The 18,695-nt window shown below is 56.9% G+C and overlaps 2 protein-coding genes across 3 annotated transcripts; one reads left to right on the top strand and one right to left on the bottom strand.

The window, feature by feature from the left end:
* Positions 1-6: 6 nt before the first annotated feature.
* On the bottom strand, positions 7-2,109 carry LOC130861649 (tryptase-like). Of its 2 annotated transcripts, none has more exons than XM_057750709.1 (5): positions 2,013-2,109; positions 1,693-1,864; positions 1,316-1,581; positions 1,000-1,163; positions 7-126 (listed from the first exon to the last, which is right to left on the bottom strand). In XM_057750709.1, exons 1-5 carry the CDS (start codon positions 2,071-2,073, stop codon positions 46-48), a joined length of 744 nt encoding a protein of 247 aa, XP_057606692.1. In that variant the 5' UTR covers positions 2,074-2,109; the 3' UTR covers positions 7-45. The 2 variants fall into 2 exon arrangements, with proteins under 2 accessions (XP_057606692.1, XP_057606691.1); XM_057750708.1 differs by lacking the exon at positions 7-126 and adding an exon at positions 519-926.
* A 13,958-nt stretch (positions 2,110-16,067) lies between these two features.
* LOC130861651 (tryptase-like) lies at positions 16,068-17,693 on the top strand. Its single transcript, XM_057750710.1, has 5 exons — positions 16,068-16,199; positions 16,348-16,519; positions 16,631-16,896; positions 17,049-17,212; positions 17,286-17,693. The coding sequence occupies exons 1-5, from the start codon at positions 16,139-16,141 to the stop codon at positions 17,448-17,450; spliced, it is 828 nt and encodes a 275-aa protein (XP_057606693.1). The 5' UTR covers positions 16,068-16,138; the 3' UTR covers positions 17,451-17,693.
* Positions 17,694-18,695: the final 1,002 nt, after the last annotated feature.

The raw sequence follows: 18,695 nt of genomic DNA on the forward strand, positions 1-18,695 counted from the left end.
TGACTGAAGGCCCTCTGGGTCGTCCCGGGGCAGAGAGGTTGAGGTCTAGGATGCCAGGGAGTCCCCATTCTCCATCTCACATGCCTGGGCTTGCCTGGCAGTCCTCCGCAGGGGCCGCCTCCTGGGCTGGGGAGTCCTGGTTGTTAGTCTCGTGGGGGGGGTCCTGGGGGAGGGGCCGGGCTGCAGCAGCAAAATGGGGGTCCTGGCTGTGGGGGACGATGCTCTAGCTCTTGACCCCATTGCTGGGTACCTGGTGCCCTGAGAATCATCTCAATGGCCCATGTTGCTTTACCTGTCCTTAAAGCACCATGCCACTCACCAAAAAGAGACACAAGCCAGTGTGCAGAGAAGCGGCCCCCAAGCACAAGCGGCAGGGCGGGGCCATCCCCCCAGCCAGGCGGGTGCTCAGGGGCTGGGGACCTACTGAGACGGTGGCTGCGCCTGGCTGGGCCCTGGACCTTCCCTCTCCCTCAGCGACACCCCCAGCCAGAAACACTGCAACAGCCACGTCTGCTTTCCACGCTCTTTAATGAGCATTAGTGCCCACTGCCCGCTCCCTGGGCTGGGTGGGGAGGGGGCTCGGGGCAGGGGGGTCAGGGTGGGGGGTGGTCAGCAGGGGGTGGGGCTCAGAGCAGGGGATGCTCAGGGCAGGGGCCCAGGGAAGGTGGGGGAAAGACACCACCTCGGCAGGAAGCAGCGGCGTGGGGCTGGGAGGGGGCTCGCTTCTCCGCCGACCCAGGTGGCAGCTCTGGGGACCCGGCTCAGGGCTCCTCGGGGACATACTGGTGGATCCAGTCCAGGTAGTAGGTGACTCGGGTGTAGATGCCCGGCCGGTTGGGCTGAGCACAGCCGTCGCCCCAGCTGACCACGCCCGCCTGCAGCCAGATGCCATTCACCTTGCAGACCAGGGGCCCTCCAGAGTCGCCCTGGGGAGGGGAGGGGTGAGCGGGGGCTGCGAAGCCGGGGCACGTGGGGGCTGCAGGGGGACGCGTGGCCCACCTGGCAGGAGTCCCTCTTGCTATTCCCGGCACACAGCATGTCGTCCCGGACGATCGGGATGTTGTCTCCTGTGTACAGGCCACTGTGGTATTTCATGTCACACACGCTGTTTTCCACGATGGGGACCTTCACCTGCTTCAGGGGAAATGGCGGTGGCAGGGGTTCTGGGGGCGAGAGGAGAGGAAGGATACAGCCTCCGGAGGGTGTGAGATCACCGCCCTGAGCTGGCGGCTCGGGGCCCTGTGCCCCAGAGGAAACCCCGGGGGGCGGGGCCGTGACGTGCCCAGGTCGCCCTCCAGCGGTGCCCGACCCTCACCTCCCCTGTTCACGTTGCCCCAGCCCGTCACCCAGCACCGAGTCCCCGTGGGGAAGGTTTCGGAGGCAGGGGGCAGGGTGACCGGGTGGACGTGGCTGGAGATGTTCACGGGGTCCTCGAGCTCCAGCAGGGCGATGTCGGCCCCGTCCTGGGCTGCGTAGTAGTTGGGGTGGGCGATAACCCTGCTGACGGGCAGCAGCTTGTCCTGGTAATAGAGGTGCTGCTCCCGCGGCTGCACCCTGAGGTCTGCGGGGTCTTGGACTTCCCTGGGGAGACAGAGGGCCGCCGACTCGGGGGCTGCGCTGCCTCCGGGACACCCGGCGGCGTGGGCGGAGCCCCAGGCCCACCGCCCCGCCCCACGCCCCGTGGAGACTCACGGTCCGACGCAGTGGGCTGCGGTCAGCACCCACTGGGGGTGGATGAGGGAGCCCCCGCAGATGTGCTGCCAGTACTGGGCGCTGTGTCTCAGGCTCACCTGCCAGGGCCACTTGTGCTCTGGGGCCTCCTGTCCCCCCACGATGCCTGCTCGCTGCAGGGCCCGGCCTGGGGCTGGGGCGGGAAGTGCCTTCAGACACGGCACAGCCCCTCCCTGTGCCAGCACCACCCTGGGCTTCTCTGGCCCCACTCACCCGTCTCTGGGCTTGTGGCGGGTGGGGTGAGGGGGCAGGGACAGTGCGGGCCCAGGGTCAGGACTCACCAGGGGTCGCGTGGACCAGGCGCACGAGGAGGGGCAGTGCCAGCACCAGCAGATTCGGCATCTGGAAGGAGCAGGGAGGGGCAGCAGGAGCTTGGCCGGGGGCGTTGCAGGGTGCGGGGCCTGTGGGGCGTAGGGTCTCTGGGGTGTGGGGTCTGCAGGGTGCGGGGTGCAGGCAGAGTGGGGGCCCGCAGGGATCAGGGGTCGGTCCAGGCCAGGGGGTCGGGGCCTCTGTGCTCCAGGTCTGAGACTCGGCTCCCCTGCTCCACGGTGACACCCAGATGTTGGGGTCCTGCTGGGGGGGCCTCACCTTGGCGGGTCTGGCTGGTTTTGCCCAGCCCGCTCTCCCTGCCCCTTTATCCTCACAGACCAGGACAGGGTCAGGGGAGGGGTGCTGGTCCTCCAATCCAGGGGGAGGAAATGGGTGACTCAGACCCTGGGCCCGAGTCCCTGTGGCCAGGAAGGGGCCCTGCCGCCCCCACCCGGGGTGGCAGACCCGATTCCTCGTTGAGGTCCTTCTCTGGGTGTTATCTGAGCAGTTAACTCTGCCACCAGCAGAACAGAACCTTGTTATCTGGGGATCTGAGCCCATCAGCAGAGGGCCAGACAGCAGGAAGTGCACGGAGATAACAGGAGAGGCCAGTGCCAGTCTTTGCTGGACACTCCCTCACCGGGCCCAGCCCTGTCTCTGGTCCTGCAGGGCCAGGGTGACCACTGTCCCTATCTGTCCAGCCCAGGCCTAGGGTCTAAATCCCCCCGCCCCCGTCCCCCCCCACACACACACACACTGGCCACGTCTCCTGCAGCATCCTCTGTCCGCGTCAGAATGTGCCCGCTGACAGCCATGGCCACACAGTCTGGTGGGAGAACATAAGGGCCCCAGGGTGGCTGGGTGAGTGGGGGTGCTGCCCCTGCTGCTGGGAGGCCATTGAGGGTGACCACGGGGCAGGAGGAGGGGTGCCTGGCTGTCTCCAGCCCCCTCCTGCCCCCCTGCTCGGCCCTGTGCCCTCACAGACCCCAGCCACACTCAGGCCCTAGGGCTCCGCTGTCTCAGGATTCGCCTCTGTGCACGTAGCCCTCAATGGATCTGACCACCAGGACCCCCGCCCAGCCAGACGAAGGGGGATCGGTCACTGGGGGACAGGCAGGAGAAAGAGCCTGGGGTGCTGAGGGCCGGAGACAAACGTCCCTGCACATGGGCTCCCAGGACACTGGGACAGAGAGCAGGAAGGGCCAGAGTCCATCAGGCAAGCTGGGTGCAGAGGGCCCCCGGGGTCCCCACCCTGAGTGAGCACTTACAGCTGTTCTACGGCTGGGAGAGGCTGCTGGCATTGTTGCCCTGGAGGACCCCGGGTCACTTAAGAGAGACTGAGTCACAGTGGGATGCAGCCTAGGGGAGGGAGAAGGGGAGGGTCGTGGTCAGACATCCCCAGCCCCTCTCCCGGTGCCCAAGCCACTTCCCCCCAGGATGCGCAGACAGTGGCCTCCGGGACGAAGCTCCTAACTAGAGCAAGATCTGGGGCAAGCAAAGCACCCCCCCCCCTTTGTGGGTTCTCTATGTCGGGGGCATCCTGGGCCTTGGGAAAGGGCAGCAGGGCTGGGCGGGGGCTCCTACCCCAGGGAGGGGCCAGGCTGAACCAGTGTCGTCCCTAGCGGACAGTCCCCAGGTGCTTAGGGCCCTGCACGCCAGGGCCCCAGGCCAGGAGAGCATTGCCAGGGCCAGGACGCCCCTCCCTCTGCCTCCACCTGCTCGCCTTCAAATGGGGACAGAGACAGCACCGTGTCACAGAGACCACGTCCAGGGGTCCACATGATGGTGCCACGATGGCTTCAGTGGCCCATGGGCTATGCCCTCACGCAGGGCCCCACCCACTCATTGCTCTGCTGTCACCGTTTTGGGATCTGTCATCATTTTTTTAACAAGGGGCCCTGCATTTTCCGTTTGCACTGCGGCGCTTCCTATCCGCCCCCCCGCCCCACCCCCGGGATTACACAGTGGATCCTGCATGCGTGGCGTTTCTTCCAGGCAGCAGGCCTGGGACCCTGTGGGAAAGAAGCGCTGCAGGACCATGGTGTGTTCCTTCCCCACGCACGGCCTCTGGAAGGAGTTGGCAAACTCCGTGGTATAATGACATGTTTATCACGCCCCCCACCCCGCCCCGGTTCTGGAGGGCAGGTGTCTGACATGGGTCTGCAGAGCTAAAGTCAAGTGTCGGCAGGCTGTGTTCCTCCTGGAGGCTCCAGGGTAGAATCTGTTCCTGACTTCTCCAGCCTCTGGAAAAGAGGCTCCGGGGCTCCCGGCCCCTCCACCATCTTCAAAGCCACGCAGTGCATCTCTCTGACCTCGTAGCCTTCTTCCCGGCTCCTCTGATCACAGCTGGGGAAGAGCCTGTGATTTTTAAGGACTCATGTGACGACTTTGGGCCCATCGGGAAACCCAGGGTAACCTCCCATCTCGTCACCTGAAGCACATCTACAAAACCCTGTGAACTGGTAGGATCACAGTTTCCAGGCGTTAGGATGAGGACATCTTGGAGGGGATGTCCTTTTGCCCCCTACATGTGTGATGGGGTGCACTTGGGGAGTGGGGTCCCCAGTGCTGGAGTGAATCGAGCTGGAACAGGTGAGGGCCCTGAAGTGGGACCCAGAGTCAGAGGACTTGGGTCTTTCCAGATCTGCCTCTACCCACCCCACAGGGTGGCACCAGGCCTCCTGGGTCCTGGGAGGGGCAGCCTGAGCTCTGATCCCCCCTCACCCTGTGCCTAGCTGACGGGGACAGAGCCCCTCCCCCGAGGCCGCCCTCCCAAGTATGTGGTCCTCACGGGCTCAGCGCAGGCCCCACACACAGAGGCGGTACTGCTGTCATCCTTATTTGTCACCAGGTCAAACGTGGAGCACGCACTTTTGAGCTGCGGCTCCAGGCCCAGTGCTGGAGGGATGGAGACAAGTCTGTGCCCCCCTCCCCCACCCTGTGGATGATCAGGCAGTTCCCCACCCGCTCCCGTGGCTCAGTTTCCCCACACTTAACACGGGGTCGCTGACCTAGAGGGTCTCAGAGGGACCCACAAGCCTGTGCTTAGGAGCTGGGCTGGAAGCTGGGGTGGGGAGTGGGAGACAGGAAAGCCCCGGCCCCTCCCAGGGGCCCTGATCAGCTCAGTCATCAGGCCCTGGCCGGACAGAGGATGGTGAGGAAGGGCAGCTGGGCAGCTGTTGCTGTGCCCATCTGATCTGTGGTGGAGACCACGGGACCCGGGGACAGATAGGGTGACAGGCACACTGCGGTGGGGGTGAGCCGCCGCAGAGACTCCAGTCACGGGGCCTGAGCTGTTGCCACTGGGATCAGTCTGGGCCTCGAACTGTATTCTGTATTTCTCTTTTTTAATATAATTTTTTAGAACAGGTTTAGATTTATAGAAAAATTTCAAAGGCAGTGTAGATGCACCCATATACGCAGCACCCAAGCTCCTCTCTTGTTAATATCTGCCAGTGTTGTGAGTTATTTGTTTTAATTATGAACCAATATGATGCATTATATTAACTAAAATCCCTAGTTTATTCACATTATCTCACTTTTCCCCTAGTGTCCTCTGTCTGTCCCAGGCCCCCATCTAGGCCCCACGTGACTTTTAATTGTCTCGTCTCTCTGGGCCCCTCTGGGCTGGGACAGAGTCTCCAGGCTCATCTTGTGTATTTCCTGCCTCCGTCCCAGAATCAGGCCCAGCATCATTTCTCCTAGGAGCCCAGTTCCCTTTACAGCAGGAGGACTCAGAGACCCAGATCTGGGCACAGGGTGTGCCTGTTGTTCTTGGGGTGTCTTTCCCCAGGCCCCCTCGGCTGTCAGAGCCAGGCCGTGTGTGTACTGACTGGTGTGTAGTCTCGTAGCCGTGATGTCTTTATACACATCCACCTGCGTCCACATGAAACTACACTCAGCTTCAGACTCACGTCTCCACCTTGGATGCATCAGTGCAGGGGTCACTCCAGCCTCCACCCCTGCTGACCTGGAACCTCCCACCCAGGTGAGAGGCCAGCCTCCTCTGACTCCCATCCCATCCCTCAGCTGCTCACGTCCAGCCTGGACGCAGTGTGGGGACCGACTTCGTTAACAGAGTGAGTGCTGTGTGTGGCCCCTTAGTCTCGAGTCTCATGGTCCCGCTCGGTCCCAGGGAGACCCAGGCAGCCCCTGGTGCCCAGGGAGGCGGCTCCACAGGATCGTACACGGGGTGGGGGGAGGGAGGGGTTGTCCTGTCTCGTCTGCACTTGGGTCTGGTTACAGGACTGCACTTCAGGGTGTTCAACTCTCACCTGCAGGGGGCACTTCCGGCTGTTTCCTGTTGGCGTCATGAGTGTGGAGCTGCTGTGAACTGTGCTGTTCAAGTCTTCTTGTGGAGATCTCATCTCTCTTTGAATGTTTCCCTGCACAAGAGGATTCCAGGCCCCTCTTGTCACTTCTCCAGGACCCCAGGCCCTTGGGGGCAGATGGTGTTCAGAAACCAAACCTGGTGACAGGTGATGCTGAGCGTCTTGGGGTTTCCCGGGGACACAGCTAGGGAATGTGTACACAGGCTGACACATGAGCACACACGTGAGCACACAGGCTCACACACCCAACATCTACAGTTCAATATCTATATTGAAACCACCAGCTCTCCCCAATCCCAGTTCCACACCACAGGGTTTACTGCAATCCCCTCTCCTATTGGCCACCCTCTCTAGCAGGTAAAACCCAGTCCTGGTCCCTAATCCATCAACTTGTTCACTTGTTTGGTCAATCCCCGCTTGTCACCATCTCCCATCTCATCACTCTCCCTGCAGCACAAGCCCTTTCGCTCAGGCCAGCACCCTCATCTCTTCTCTGCAACTTTGGCCCCGTCTCGGGCAAGCAACCTCGCCCCACCCCCACGACCTGCCCAGCTCAGGCTTTGGACCTCAAGGCTCAGAGGAGGGGGAAAGGCTGTGGGTGGAGCCCGTGAGATTCCAGCGTTTCAGAGGGTGCCTGGCAGCTTCTCCTTCAGTCTGCACTTTCCCGATGAGTAAGCAGGTGCTTCTTGGTTGTGGTTCATCTTTGAGGACGTGTCTACACAAGCTGTTACCCTTTTAAATCAGGTTAGGTGTCGTTTGAGGGGGTTGCAAATTCTCCCCTCCCTCCTTTCTTTCTAAATCTGGATACAAGTCCTTTACCAGATGTGTGCATTGCAGATATTTTTCTCCAGTTGGGGGATCGTACTTTCATTCTCTTAACAGTGTCACTCAAAGTGTAAGTCTTAAATTTTGGCAAAGTCCCATTTACCAGTTTTTTTCTGTTTCTGTTAGTGGTTTTTAAGTCCCCTCTGCCTTCCTCCAGGTCATAAGGATTTTCTGCTATGGTTTCTCCAGGGTGTTTTACAGTTTTAACGTTTACATTTAAGTGTAGGATCCATTTTGAATGAATTTCTGTCATTTACGAGGCAAACATCAAGGCTCCTGTCTTTTCCCACAGATGACACAGTTGTTCCAGAAACATTTGTTAAGAAGGCCACGCTTTCCCTTTCGAAAACAAGTTATCATGTACGTGTGGGTCTTTCTGGGCTATCGTTCTATCCATCTGGACTTTACCCTCCCCTAATACCACACTCCCATGGTTACTGCAGCTTTATACTAAGTATAAAGGGCTCGGCATGAGATCCACACCATGAGTCAGTGCCTGAGGTCCCATGTGTGGGCTCGTATCTGGGCGACTCCACAGCACAGGGCTGCTGCCCCGCCTTCCCCCTACATCCTGCCCCTCCCCCAGAGCCTCCCCCACTGCCCCGCAGAGACCAGCAGCCAGGACTACCCCACCCAGGAGACAGCCCCTCCTGGGGAGGCCTGCCAGGCGAGCCCAGGCATGTGAGGCAGAGGATGGGGACGCCCTGACTCCCTGGCATCCTGGTCCTCACCCTACTCAGCCCCCAGGACGACCTGGAAGGCCTCTAGTAGGCCAGGGACCGTTACCTGACTGCAGGTGGTGTGGTGAGCTAGGTGAGGGCTGTGGCTGCCCTGACTGGCCCACATCCCAGGCTCTCCCACCCACCCGCCCTCTGACCCTCGACCCATGACCCTCCCTGGCAGGAAGGGTGCAGACCACCGGCTAGGCCTTGAAGAAGAACCCACTGCAGCAGCCCCGGGTCTGGCCCAGCTCAGCGTCTTCTCCCCGTGGGAACTGAGGCCAGGTTCACAGGCAGGAGGGTCTGCGGACCCCAGAACTCCAGGTTCAGCTGTGCCCCCCATGCCCATCTCGCAGGGCTGCCCACTCCTCGGAGGTCCCAGCCCAGGGCCGCAGCTGCAGTCAGATCTCCACTCTGTGACCGACCGTGACCCAGTGGGCAGTTAAGAGGTGACCGGGCAGCGGGTCCTTCCGCCTCCCCTCATCTGTCCAGCCACGGCCGGCAGGTGCTACAGAGCCTCTGCTTTGCAAGCCAGGCTCTCCCTCTGGTGGACATGCGGGGAACTGCAGGATTCCGGAGGGAGCTGGTCTCATTGTAGAAATAAAACTGATTTGTGATAGATCACATACATAGAAAAGTGAAAATCTTCTACAAACACCGGAATAAGTGAATTCAGCGAGGCTGTGAGGCATAAAATTAATATGCAAAATTACTGTATTTCTAAATATCATCCCCCAATAATTGGAAAATAAAAAACATAAAACTATTTGCCATAGGATTTAAAAAAACAAATACTAATGATACATGTAAAGAAAGGTGTGCAGTGTCCCTACAACAAAAAGTACAAAACATCACTGAAAGACATTTTTTTTTCCACTTTTTTTTTTTTTTAATTTTATTGGCTGTGTTGGGTCTTTTTTGCTGTGCGCAGGGCTTTCTTTTTAGTTGCGGTGAGTGGGGGCTACTCTTCGTTGTGGTGTGCAGGCTCCTTATTGCCGTGGCTTCTCTTGCTGCGGAGCACGGGCTCTAGGTGCGTGGGCTTCAGTAGTTGCAGCACATGGGCTCAGTAGTTGTGGCTCACAGGCTCTAAAGCTCAGGCTCAACAGCTGTGGCGCACGGGCTTAGTTGCTCCGCAGCATGTGGGATCTTCCTGGAACAGGGATGGAACCCGTGTCTCCTGCATTGGCAGGCGGATTCTCAACCACTGCGCCACCTAGGAAGGCCCTGAAAGACATTTTTAAGAGCCCTAAAGAGGTAGAGATAGTCATGTTTCTGGATTAAGATATCAATTCTACCCATTCTGATTTGTAGCCTCAAGCAATCCAAATCAACATGCCAGTGGCCTTACTTCTTGCAGAGATTGACAGTCTGAGTCTAAAGTTAATATGAACATGGAAAGGACCTGGGACAGCCAAGAAAATTTAGAGGAAAAGGACAAAGATGGCCCCTTCATCCTCTGCAATGTCAAGACTTACTCTAGAGCTGTAATAACCAAGACCGTGCATCAGGGAAGGATGCACACAGAGATAAAAGCAACAGAACAGAGTAGATATAGATCCAAAAACTGCAGGGACACTTGATTCGTGACCACAATGTCACTGATCTTGAATGGGGTAACTGATGGCCTTTTCAATCAATGGTGCTGGGCTGATAAGATAAGCATATAGGGAGAAGTGAAACTGAGGCCCCACTTAATTTTTCTAGTATTTATTTATTTGGTTGTGCTGGGTCTTAGTTGTGGCATGCGAGCTCTTAGTTGTGGCATGCATGTGAGATCTAGTTCCCTGACCAGGGATCGAACCCAGGGCCCCTGCATTGGGAGCGCAGAGTCTTATCCACTGCACCACCAGGGAAGTCCCCTGGGGCCCCACTTTATATCAGACACAAAATTTAATTCGAGACAGATTTATGTGAAATGTGAGTGTTGGCACAATGAAGCTTTTATACAAAACAGGAGAGTGTCTTCAGTACCATGGAGCTCTTCTTACCCATGGAAGGGAGTGGGCTCCACACGCACACAACCACCTGGGTGGACCTCAGCATCGTTCTGCTCAGCAGAGGACTTCCACATGGCACGTATGCCCCCTCCATGTGCAGCATTAGAACCAGCAAAACTAACCTATGGTGACAAAAATCATGATGGCGGCTGCTTCTGTAGGGGTGGACTTGACTAGAAGGAGATGTGAGGAAACCTTCCAGGTGCTATGTCTTCTTTCAGGTGGCAGTCACACAGGTGTTACAATCGTCACACGTCATTGAACTGGAGTCTCACAGTCTGTGAATTCTATTGTATGTCAGCGTTATCTCAGTAAAATATACATCTCTAGACTCCCAGTTTCTGTTCTGACACGTATAGACCTTGGAAGTCGTTACTTCCATCCTTACAAGAAAGTGCAGAACAAACTGAAGGTCAAGTAAAGTCCCATTGGAGAATTGAGGTCACAGGGAAAACCACTGTTTCTAAACTGGCCAGACAGACAATTACAGAGAAGCTCACACTGAGCAGAAGCGGCAGAGCCTGAGAACACGTGCAGAGTGACTGCTGCACACTGAGCCTGGGAGCTTAGTTGTTAAAACCTCCCAGGGCGCCAGTCTGGGGCATGCTTGCACTTTGATGAGCGTTTCCTCCAGGAGCTGCACCAGGCTCTCAGGGAGAAGATCCAAGAAAAAAAACTCTTCAGGCTTCAAGCAGGGGGAGGAAATAACCAACTAGAAATGCACCCAGAGCTCTCTGTTGTCTGTGACAGAAGCCTGCCCTCAAGGAAAACCATTTCACCGGACCATGGAAGGACGGGTAGGCCACTCAGCTTCCTCCAGCCTTCCTGTTAGCCCACTAAACAAACTGAGACTTACTCATGGGATTATAGAACCTTTCCCCCACCCCATCAACAGGGCTCCAGCATAATAACCCTGGATCACAACTGAGAGGGCTGTGAACACAGACTCTATTTAACGAGGAGTTTCTAGGGAAACCAAAGGCAACAGGAGAGAAAGGATCGGGACGCCGTGAAAAGACATATAGAAGAACCTTAAATGTATACTGCTTAGTGAACAGAACCCATCTGAAAAGCTGCACACAGTATGATTCCAACTCTCGGACGTTCATCCTGATCAAGGTAAAACTATGGAGATAATAAAAAGATCAGGGGTTGGGGGAAGGGAAGGATGAATAGGTGAAGCGCAGAGGATTTTTAGAGCCTCAAAACCCCTCTGTATGATACTGTAATGGTAGATACATGTCATTAGGCATTTGTCAAAACCCATAGAATATACAACACCAAGAGTGACCCCTAATGTCAACTATGGATATTGATAAATAATAGTGTCAATATGACTCATCGATGATAACAACAGACCACACTAACACAAGGTGTTCACAGTGGGGAAATTGGGGGGGAAGGGTTTGTCAATGTCGGAAACCTGTACTCTCTGCTCAATAGTCTGCTCAAACCTGAAACTGGCTTAAAAAATAAATTTTTATTTTATTTATTTATTTTTGGTGGTGCCATGTGGCATGCCAGATCTTCATTCCCCGACCAGGAATCGAACCCATACCCTCTGCAGTGGAAGCACAGAGTCTTAACCACTGGCCCACCAGGGAATTCCCTTAGTTAATTTTTAAATAATCATACAGCTTTGCATTCAACTTCACTTCATACCAATAGGCTTTAAATGTCCTGCAGACTCTTTGTGTTACTGTGGTCACATACTTTATCTCCACGTAGGCTATGAACACCTGGTACACTGTTTTCATTGTTGCTTTAAACCAGTAACTTTTATCCTTTAAATGAGAAAAAAAAATGTCTTCTTATTCAGGCATTTCCATTTTCAGAGCTTGTCTTACTTTGTCCAGCCGTAGATTTTTCCTCTGCTATCACCTCCTTCTGTCTCCAGAACAACCTTTTACGTTTCTCGAAGTGCAAATACGCTGGCAATAGATTCTCTCGGCAATTGTTTGACTGAAAAACCTCCGTTTCACCTTCCTTTTTTGAATGACATTTACTCTGGGTAAAAACTCCATGTCGATAGTCTTTTTTTCTCTTTTCTTCCTTTTACTTACTTAATGATGACTTTTCATCGCCTGCTGGCTTGCTAGTTTCTGATGAGATTTCCCGTCACTCCTGTCTTTGTTTTTCCTCCCCCAGGTGTTTTTAATATTTTCTCTCCCTCACTGGCTTTCAGCAATACACGATGTGCTTTGGCGTGTTTTTCTTTAGGTTTATTCCATTTGGAATTCATTGAGATGATTAGATCTCTGGTTATAATTTCATCAAATATGGGGAGTTCGAGGCCATTAATTCCCCAAATATCCTTTTAGTTTATTCTTCCTCCTCTGCTTATGGGGCCCCGGATGATTTATGAGGGACTGTTTGATACTCTCAGGTGATTCTGTTTATTTTTTCCTGCCTATTTCTCTCTGTGCTTCATTTTGGACGGTTTCTATTACTATGTCTTCAATTTGACTGTTCTCTTCCTCTGTGTCTAATCCATCAGTAACTCCATCCAGGTTGTATTGTTTTCAACGTAGAGATTTTATTGTGTCGGGATGTTCCACCTGGGTCTTTTTTACAGCTTCTTTCTGATCACACTCATGTTTCCTCTACCTGAACATACGTGTGACAGCTCTTTCAGCATCCCCCCCTGCGAACTCCATCATTGGCATCATTTCTGGATCTGTTTAGAGTGACTGACTTTTTTTCAGGTTATGGGTCATCTTTTTTAAAGCTTCTTGTCATGCCTGGTAATTTTTTTTAACTTATTTTTTTAAGTTGTCACCAAATACGTATAACAGAAACTTGACCATCTTAACCATTTTTCAGTGTACAGTTCAGTAAAGTACATTCACATTGTTGTAATCCAGTCTCCAGAACTTTCCATCTTGTAAAACTGAAACTCTGTCCCCACTAAACAACCCCCTTCCCCTCCCCCAGTCCCCAGCCCCGGCACCCACCTTCCTATTTCCCGTCTCTATGAATTTGACATCTCTAGGGAACTCATCCAAGGAGAGTCACACAGAATTCATCTTTTTCTGACCAAGCCTAGTAGCATTTGATTGGACACCAGGTCTCGCGAACACTCTATGGTTTGTAGCTGGATTTTTGCTGTTACTTCAAACGTTTGGGGCTGTGTTCCTGAATGCTGTTAGGTCGCTTGGAATCCACCAGATCCTTCTGAGGCTTTCTCGCCACCTTTGTCAGGGTGGGTCTGGAGAAGCGGCCACTCTCATGCTAACTTCACTCCACTGCTACGTTGATGGGACCTGGCCAGAGCCAGGTATCATGAGGTTTCTCCAATTGGCTGGGGGACCATAAGACAGTCCCATGCCTGTGTGAGCACCCAGAATCTTCTGCCTGCTCCCCTCAGATGTTCTTGTCCCTGACCTCGTTCCTGGTGTTGACCCTTTCCTCTCAGGCACTGGCAGGACCCCAGGGGACCCCTCTGCGGGTCTCTGGAACTCTCTGCGTGGAGGTGCCTATTCCCTGGCTCGCAACCTCACAAGTTCTGGCTGCCTGGCATTCCCCACCCCCACAGCTGCCTCCAGGTGTGCTGTGGTCACTGGAGGTCTCACAGCGCCCTTCACCCTTCTCTCAGGGACGGCCCCATGCTGCCTCTCGCCCAATGTCTGAAATTGCTCCTCCGTGTGCTTTCCCCAGCGTCTGGTTGTCTACAGCGAGGGGTTGCACTTGGCCCCTGCTACCCCATCTTGGAAGCAGCTGTCCCAGGTGGGATATCTGTACCGATCTCACTGGGCTGGATTTGGAAAGGCAGAGACAGCCTGGAACACATGTTACCCTCACACAGGAAGAACGCCTCTCCCAACACAGCAGAGCCTCTTCATCTCGTTCACGAGAACGGTGCTTGGAGAGTCTCTGGTGGAGACTCTGAGGGTCCTGCACTGGCCATGTCCTCTGTTCTTCTGTTCGTGCTGTCCCAGATGTCACAAGGGCCCTGAACTCCAGGTAGTTTGGAGAATACGGGCCAGGAGTCCAGGGACAGGAGCATCTCTCTCTCTAAGAGATGGCTGGCAGGGCAATCAGTCCTGTCCTGGGAGATGAGTGCCGTGGGACACAGGCCACGTCCTCAGTGGACAGGTCTTCACATCACTCAGCTGTCACCAGAGCTGCAGAAGTCAGTCCCCCCCCATACACACACATACACGTCCTCAACTCTGATCTCCTCCATGCTCCCCCTGTCACCCCCAGAGCCCATCCCTAGGGAGGCACACCCCTGGGTCTCTCCTCCCCAGGGCAGCAGCCCACCCACCAGGGGTGGCTCAGCCCCACTTTCCTCTGGGTCCCCCGTCCCTGGCAATCTGAGGCTCTCTGGGCATCCCCCAGGCTCCTCCCTGGGAGTCCTCCTCCGGACCCTTCTCACTTCAGATCCCACCTCAGGCCAGGGGATTGCAGTGCCTGAGGAGGCAGGACCCCCACATCTGGCCCCAAAGACCACAGCCTCAGCCAGAGACCTCCCCAAGGGTTACCCCAGGGGCTGAATGCACCCACCAGCCTTCACTCATCAACTCATTCATTCATTCCACAGTTAGGAATCCACAGGACACCACCTGTGGACAGCATCTCTTCCCAAGCCCATGGGACACGTAGAGCACATCCTTGCAACACAGGGAACTGCGTCTCAGAAACCTACAAACTTGACCCCCAAGATGATGGCCCAGTTTACATTGCTTTTTCGTTATTATCTAGGTGGAATCTTTTTAGGCACACATGGTCAATGAAATTTCTTCAATGAATTTCTTATTTATTTGGTTATTACTGATTTTATATGAGGGACAAACTTTTTATCGTTACTGACTTGCGAGAGTGAGGAGGCGGTCCTTATGAACTAAGGATACTCACCTGAGACATTGTCTTCGGGAGGACCCACGTGGGGTCTGTTAACTCCTTCCCAGCACCTAGCCTCCCCCCACCCCACCCACTGCGGCATGGCCAGGTATTGGTCAAATGTTAGCCACTCAAAGCTATCACATCCTCAAACTGCTGATTGGTCCACTTCCCAGAGCTGAGCCAATCAGAGCCTTCCTTGGAGGTGCACCCCTCTGCGCTCCCTAAGTCCCGCTTAGTCCCTTGGTGGGCCCTGGGCACCAGCATGTCACCCGTTGTTCCTGACCCCCTACCATGGGTTCCTAGTGTCTCATCTTCCATTGACCAGGTGCATGGGACTGGATGCAGAACCTGGAGGCGCTGGGATGAGTTTGTTGAGAGAATAAGTGAGCAGGGTCTGCTAGAGGGAGGCCTGAGATGGGGCCGGTGCAGTCCCTTCCTGTCTCCAGGGATGCTGTCCCCTGAGAAATCCAGCTGAATACACCCCTAGGGTGTGCAAGAAAGCCAGCCAGGGACAGGTGGGCCCCAAGGCCAGGCTGGTGTCTGGGTGGAGGGGAGGGGGGCGAGATTCCCCCAGGGCATAGTTAGGAAGCCCCCTACCCCCCATGGCTGTGGGTGGGGGAGGGGGGACGCAGGGGTCCGAAAGGCCGTGAGGCGGGGAGTTGGGCTGGAGGCCCCGGTGACCAGCAGGCTCAGGGGAGAGTAAGGAGGTGGGCTGGCTGGATGGACACAGTGGTCACCCTGGCCCTGCAGGACCAGAGACAGGGCTGGGCCCGGTGAGGGAGTGTCCAGTGAAGGCTAGCACTGGCCTCTCCTGTTATCTCCGTGCACTTCCTGCTGTCTGGCCCTCTGCTGATGGGCTCAGATCCCCAGATAACAAGGTTCTGTTCTGCTGGTGACAGAGTTAACTGCTCAGATAACACCCAGAGAAGGACCTCAACGAGGAATCGGGTCTGCCACCCCGGGTGGGGGCAGCAGGGCCCCTTCCTGGCCAGAGGGACTCGGGCCCGGGGTCTGAGTCACCTACTTCCTCCCCTCTGGATTGGAGGACCAGCACCCCTCCCCTGACCCTGTCCTGGTCTGTGAGGATAAAGGGGCAGGGAGAGCGGGCTGGGCAAAACCAGCCAGACCCGCCAAGGTGAGGCCCCCCCAGCAGGACCCCAACATCTGGGTGTCACCGTGGAGCAGGGGAGCCGAGTCTCAGACCTGGAGCACAGAGGCCCCGACCCCCTGGCCTGGACCGACCCCTGATCCCTGCGGGCCCCCACTCTGCCTGCACCCCGCACCCTGCAGACCCCACACCCCAGAGACCCTACGCCCCACAGGCCCCGCACCCTGCAACGCCCCCGGCCAAGCTCCTGCTGCCCCTCCCTGCTCCTTCCAGATGCCGAATCTGCTGGTGCTGGCACTGCCCCTCCTGGTGCGCCTGGTCCACGCGACCCCTGGTGAGTCCTGACCCTGGGCCCGCACTGTCCCTGCCCCCTCACCCCACCCGCCACAAGCCCAGAGACGGGTGAGTGGGGCCAGAGAAGCCCAGGGTGGTGCTGGCACAGGGAGGGGCTGTGCCGTGTCTGAAGGCACTTCCCACCCCAGCCCCAGGCCGGGCCCTGCAGCGAGCAGGCATCGTGGGGGGACGGGAGGCCCCAGGGCACAAGTGGCCCTGGCAGGTGAGCCTGCGATACAGCGCCCAGTACTGGCAGCACATCTGCGGGGGCTCCCTCATCCACCCCCAGTGGGTGCTGACCGCAGCCCACTGCGTCGGACCGTGAGTCTCCACGGGGCGTGGGGCGGGGCGGTGGGCCTGGGGCTCCGCCCACGCCGCCGGGTGTCCCGGAGGCAGCGCAGCCCCGGAGTCGGCGGCCCTCTGTCTCCCCAGGGAAGTCCAAGACCCCGCAGACCTCAGGGTGCAGCCGCGGGAGCAGCACCTCTATTACCAGGACAAGCTGCTGCCCGTCAGCAGGGTTATCGCCCACCCCAACTACTACGCAGCCCAGGACGGGGCCGACATCGCCCTGCTGGAGCTCGAGGACCCCGTGAACATCTCCAGCCACGTCCACCCGGTCACCCTGCCCCCTGCCTCCGAAACCTTCCCCACGGGGACTCGGTGCTGGGTGACGGGCTGGGGCAACGTGAACAGGGGAGGTGAGGGTCGGGCACCGCTGGAGGGCGACCTGGGCACGTCACAGCCCCGCCCCCCGGGGTTTCCTCTGGGGCACAGGGCCCCGAGCCGCCAGCTCAGGGCGGTGATCTCACACCCTCCGGAGGCTGTATCCTTCCTCTCCTCTCGCCCCCAGAACCCCTGCCACCGCCATTTCCCCTGAAGCAGGTGAAGGTCCCCATCGTGGAAAACAGCGTGTGTGACATGAAATACCACAGTGGCCTGTACACAGGAGACAACATCCCGATCGTCCGGGATGACATGCTGTGTGCCGGGAATAGCAAGAGGGACTCCTGCCAGGTGGGCCACGCGTCCCCCTGCAGCCCCCACGTGCCCCGGCTTCGCAGCCCCCGCTCACCCCTCCCCTCCCCAGGGCGACTCTGGAGGGCCCCTGGTCTGCAAGGTGAATGGCATCTGGCTGCAGGCGGGCGTGGTCAGCTGGGGCGACGGCTGTGCTCAGCCCAACCGGCCGGGCATCTACACCCGAGTCACCTACTACCTGGACTGGATCCACCAGTATGTCCCCGAGGAGCCCTGAGCCGGGTCCCCAGAGCTGCCACCTGGGTCGGCGGAGAAGCGAGCCCCCTCCCAGCCCCACGCCGCTGCTTCCTGCCGAGGTGGTGTCTTTCCCCCACCTTCCCTGGCCCCCTGCCCTGAGCATCCCCTGCTCTGAGCCCCACCCCCTGCTGACCACCCCCCGCCCTGACCCCCCTGCCCCGAGCCCCCTCCCCACCCAGCCCAGGGAGCGGGCAGTGGGCACTAATGCTCATTAAAGAGCGTGGAAAGCAGACGTGGCTGTTGCAGTGTTTCTGGCTGGGGGTGTCGCTGAGGGAGAGGGAAGGTCCAGGGCCCGGCCAGGCGCAGCCATCGTCTCAGTAGGTCCCCAGCCCCTGAGCACCCGCCTTGCCGGGGGGGATGGCCCCACCCTGCCCCTTGTGCCCAGAGCCGACTTCTCTGCACACTGGCTTGTGTCGTATAAAGAACACATCTCCTGAAGGGGAGAGCCGTCCCCTGCTGTTGTCAGATCTCAGTCCAGAGGATTGCACCCCCCACAATTTCCCTGCCCTTCTCCTCTTACAGACTTGCTTGTGTCTCCTATTTGCCAACTGGCTTTTATTGGGAATGTGTTCTTACTTATGCACAAGGCGGCTCTCGCGATCTGCATTCTAGCACCGTCTCCTTACTGGCGATTGTTTTCTGGGGCAGATTCCCAGAGAACCCCCGTGGCAGTGCTACATCGTTTCCAGAAGGCTGTTCCCGTCTCCTTCCACGATGCTCGTTACACACCCCCTCATCACTGCCAGTGACAGAGATTCTTTGCTTGACCAAACTTTAGTCAGGCTCTCGAACCGTCTCCTGGGCCCAGCTGTACCCTTGCTGGTTAGACCCTGTTTTACCAAGAACCTTGCTAGGTTAGTTTAGTAAGAATCCCTGCCCCTGGTACCCTCGCTATCTGATCTAAACTCCCCACTCCCCACCCTAGGGTTCATCTCTCTGGGCTTTGTCAGTAGGAGCCTCTTTAGATTGGTTTAACCAGAATTCCCCCAGACCTGCTGTCCCTTCTTAGAAATTCTCCACCCACCAACCCTTGCTCCTTGGCTGTCAGTCCCCACCTGTCCCTGCTTTCTTCAGATTGGAGCCAAGTTCTGTACAGGGGTCTTTTTTTCCCCTGTTGCTCTGGTTTCCTTTGAATCCAACACCGTGACACAATGTGAGACACACCTGGACACAAATGTGAGACATGATATATCACATTGAAGTGTAATAATGAAAACAATACACA

This window comes from Hippopotamus amphibius, chromosome 9 (assembly GCF_030028045.1).
Source record: "Hippopotamus amphibius kiboko isolate mHipAmp2 chromosome 9, mHipAmp2.hap2, whole genome shotgun sequence".
NCBI classification, from domain to species: domain Eukaryota; kingdom Metazoa; phylum Chordata; class Mammalia; order Artiodactyla; family Hippopotamidae; genus Hippopotamus; species Hippopotamus amphibius.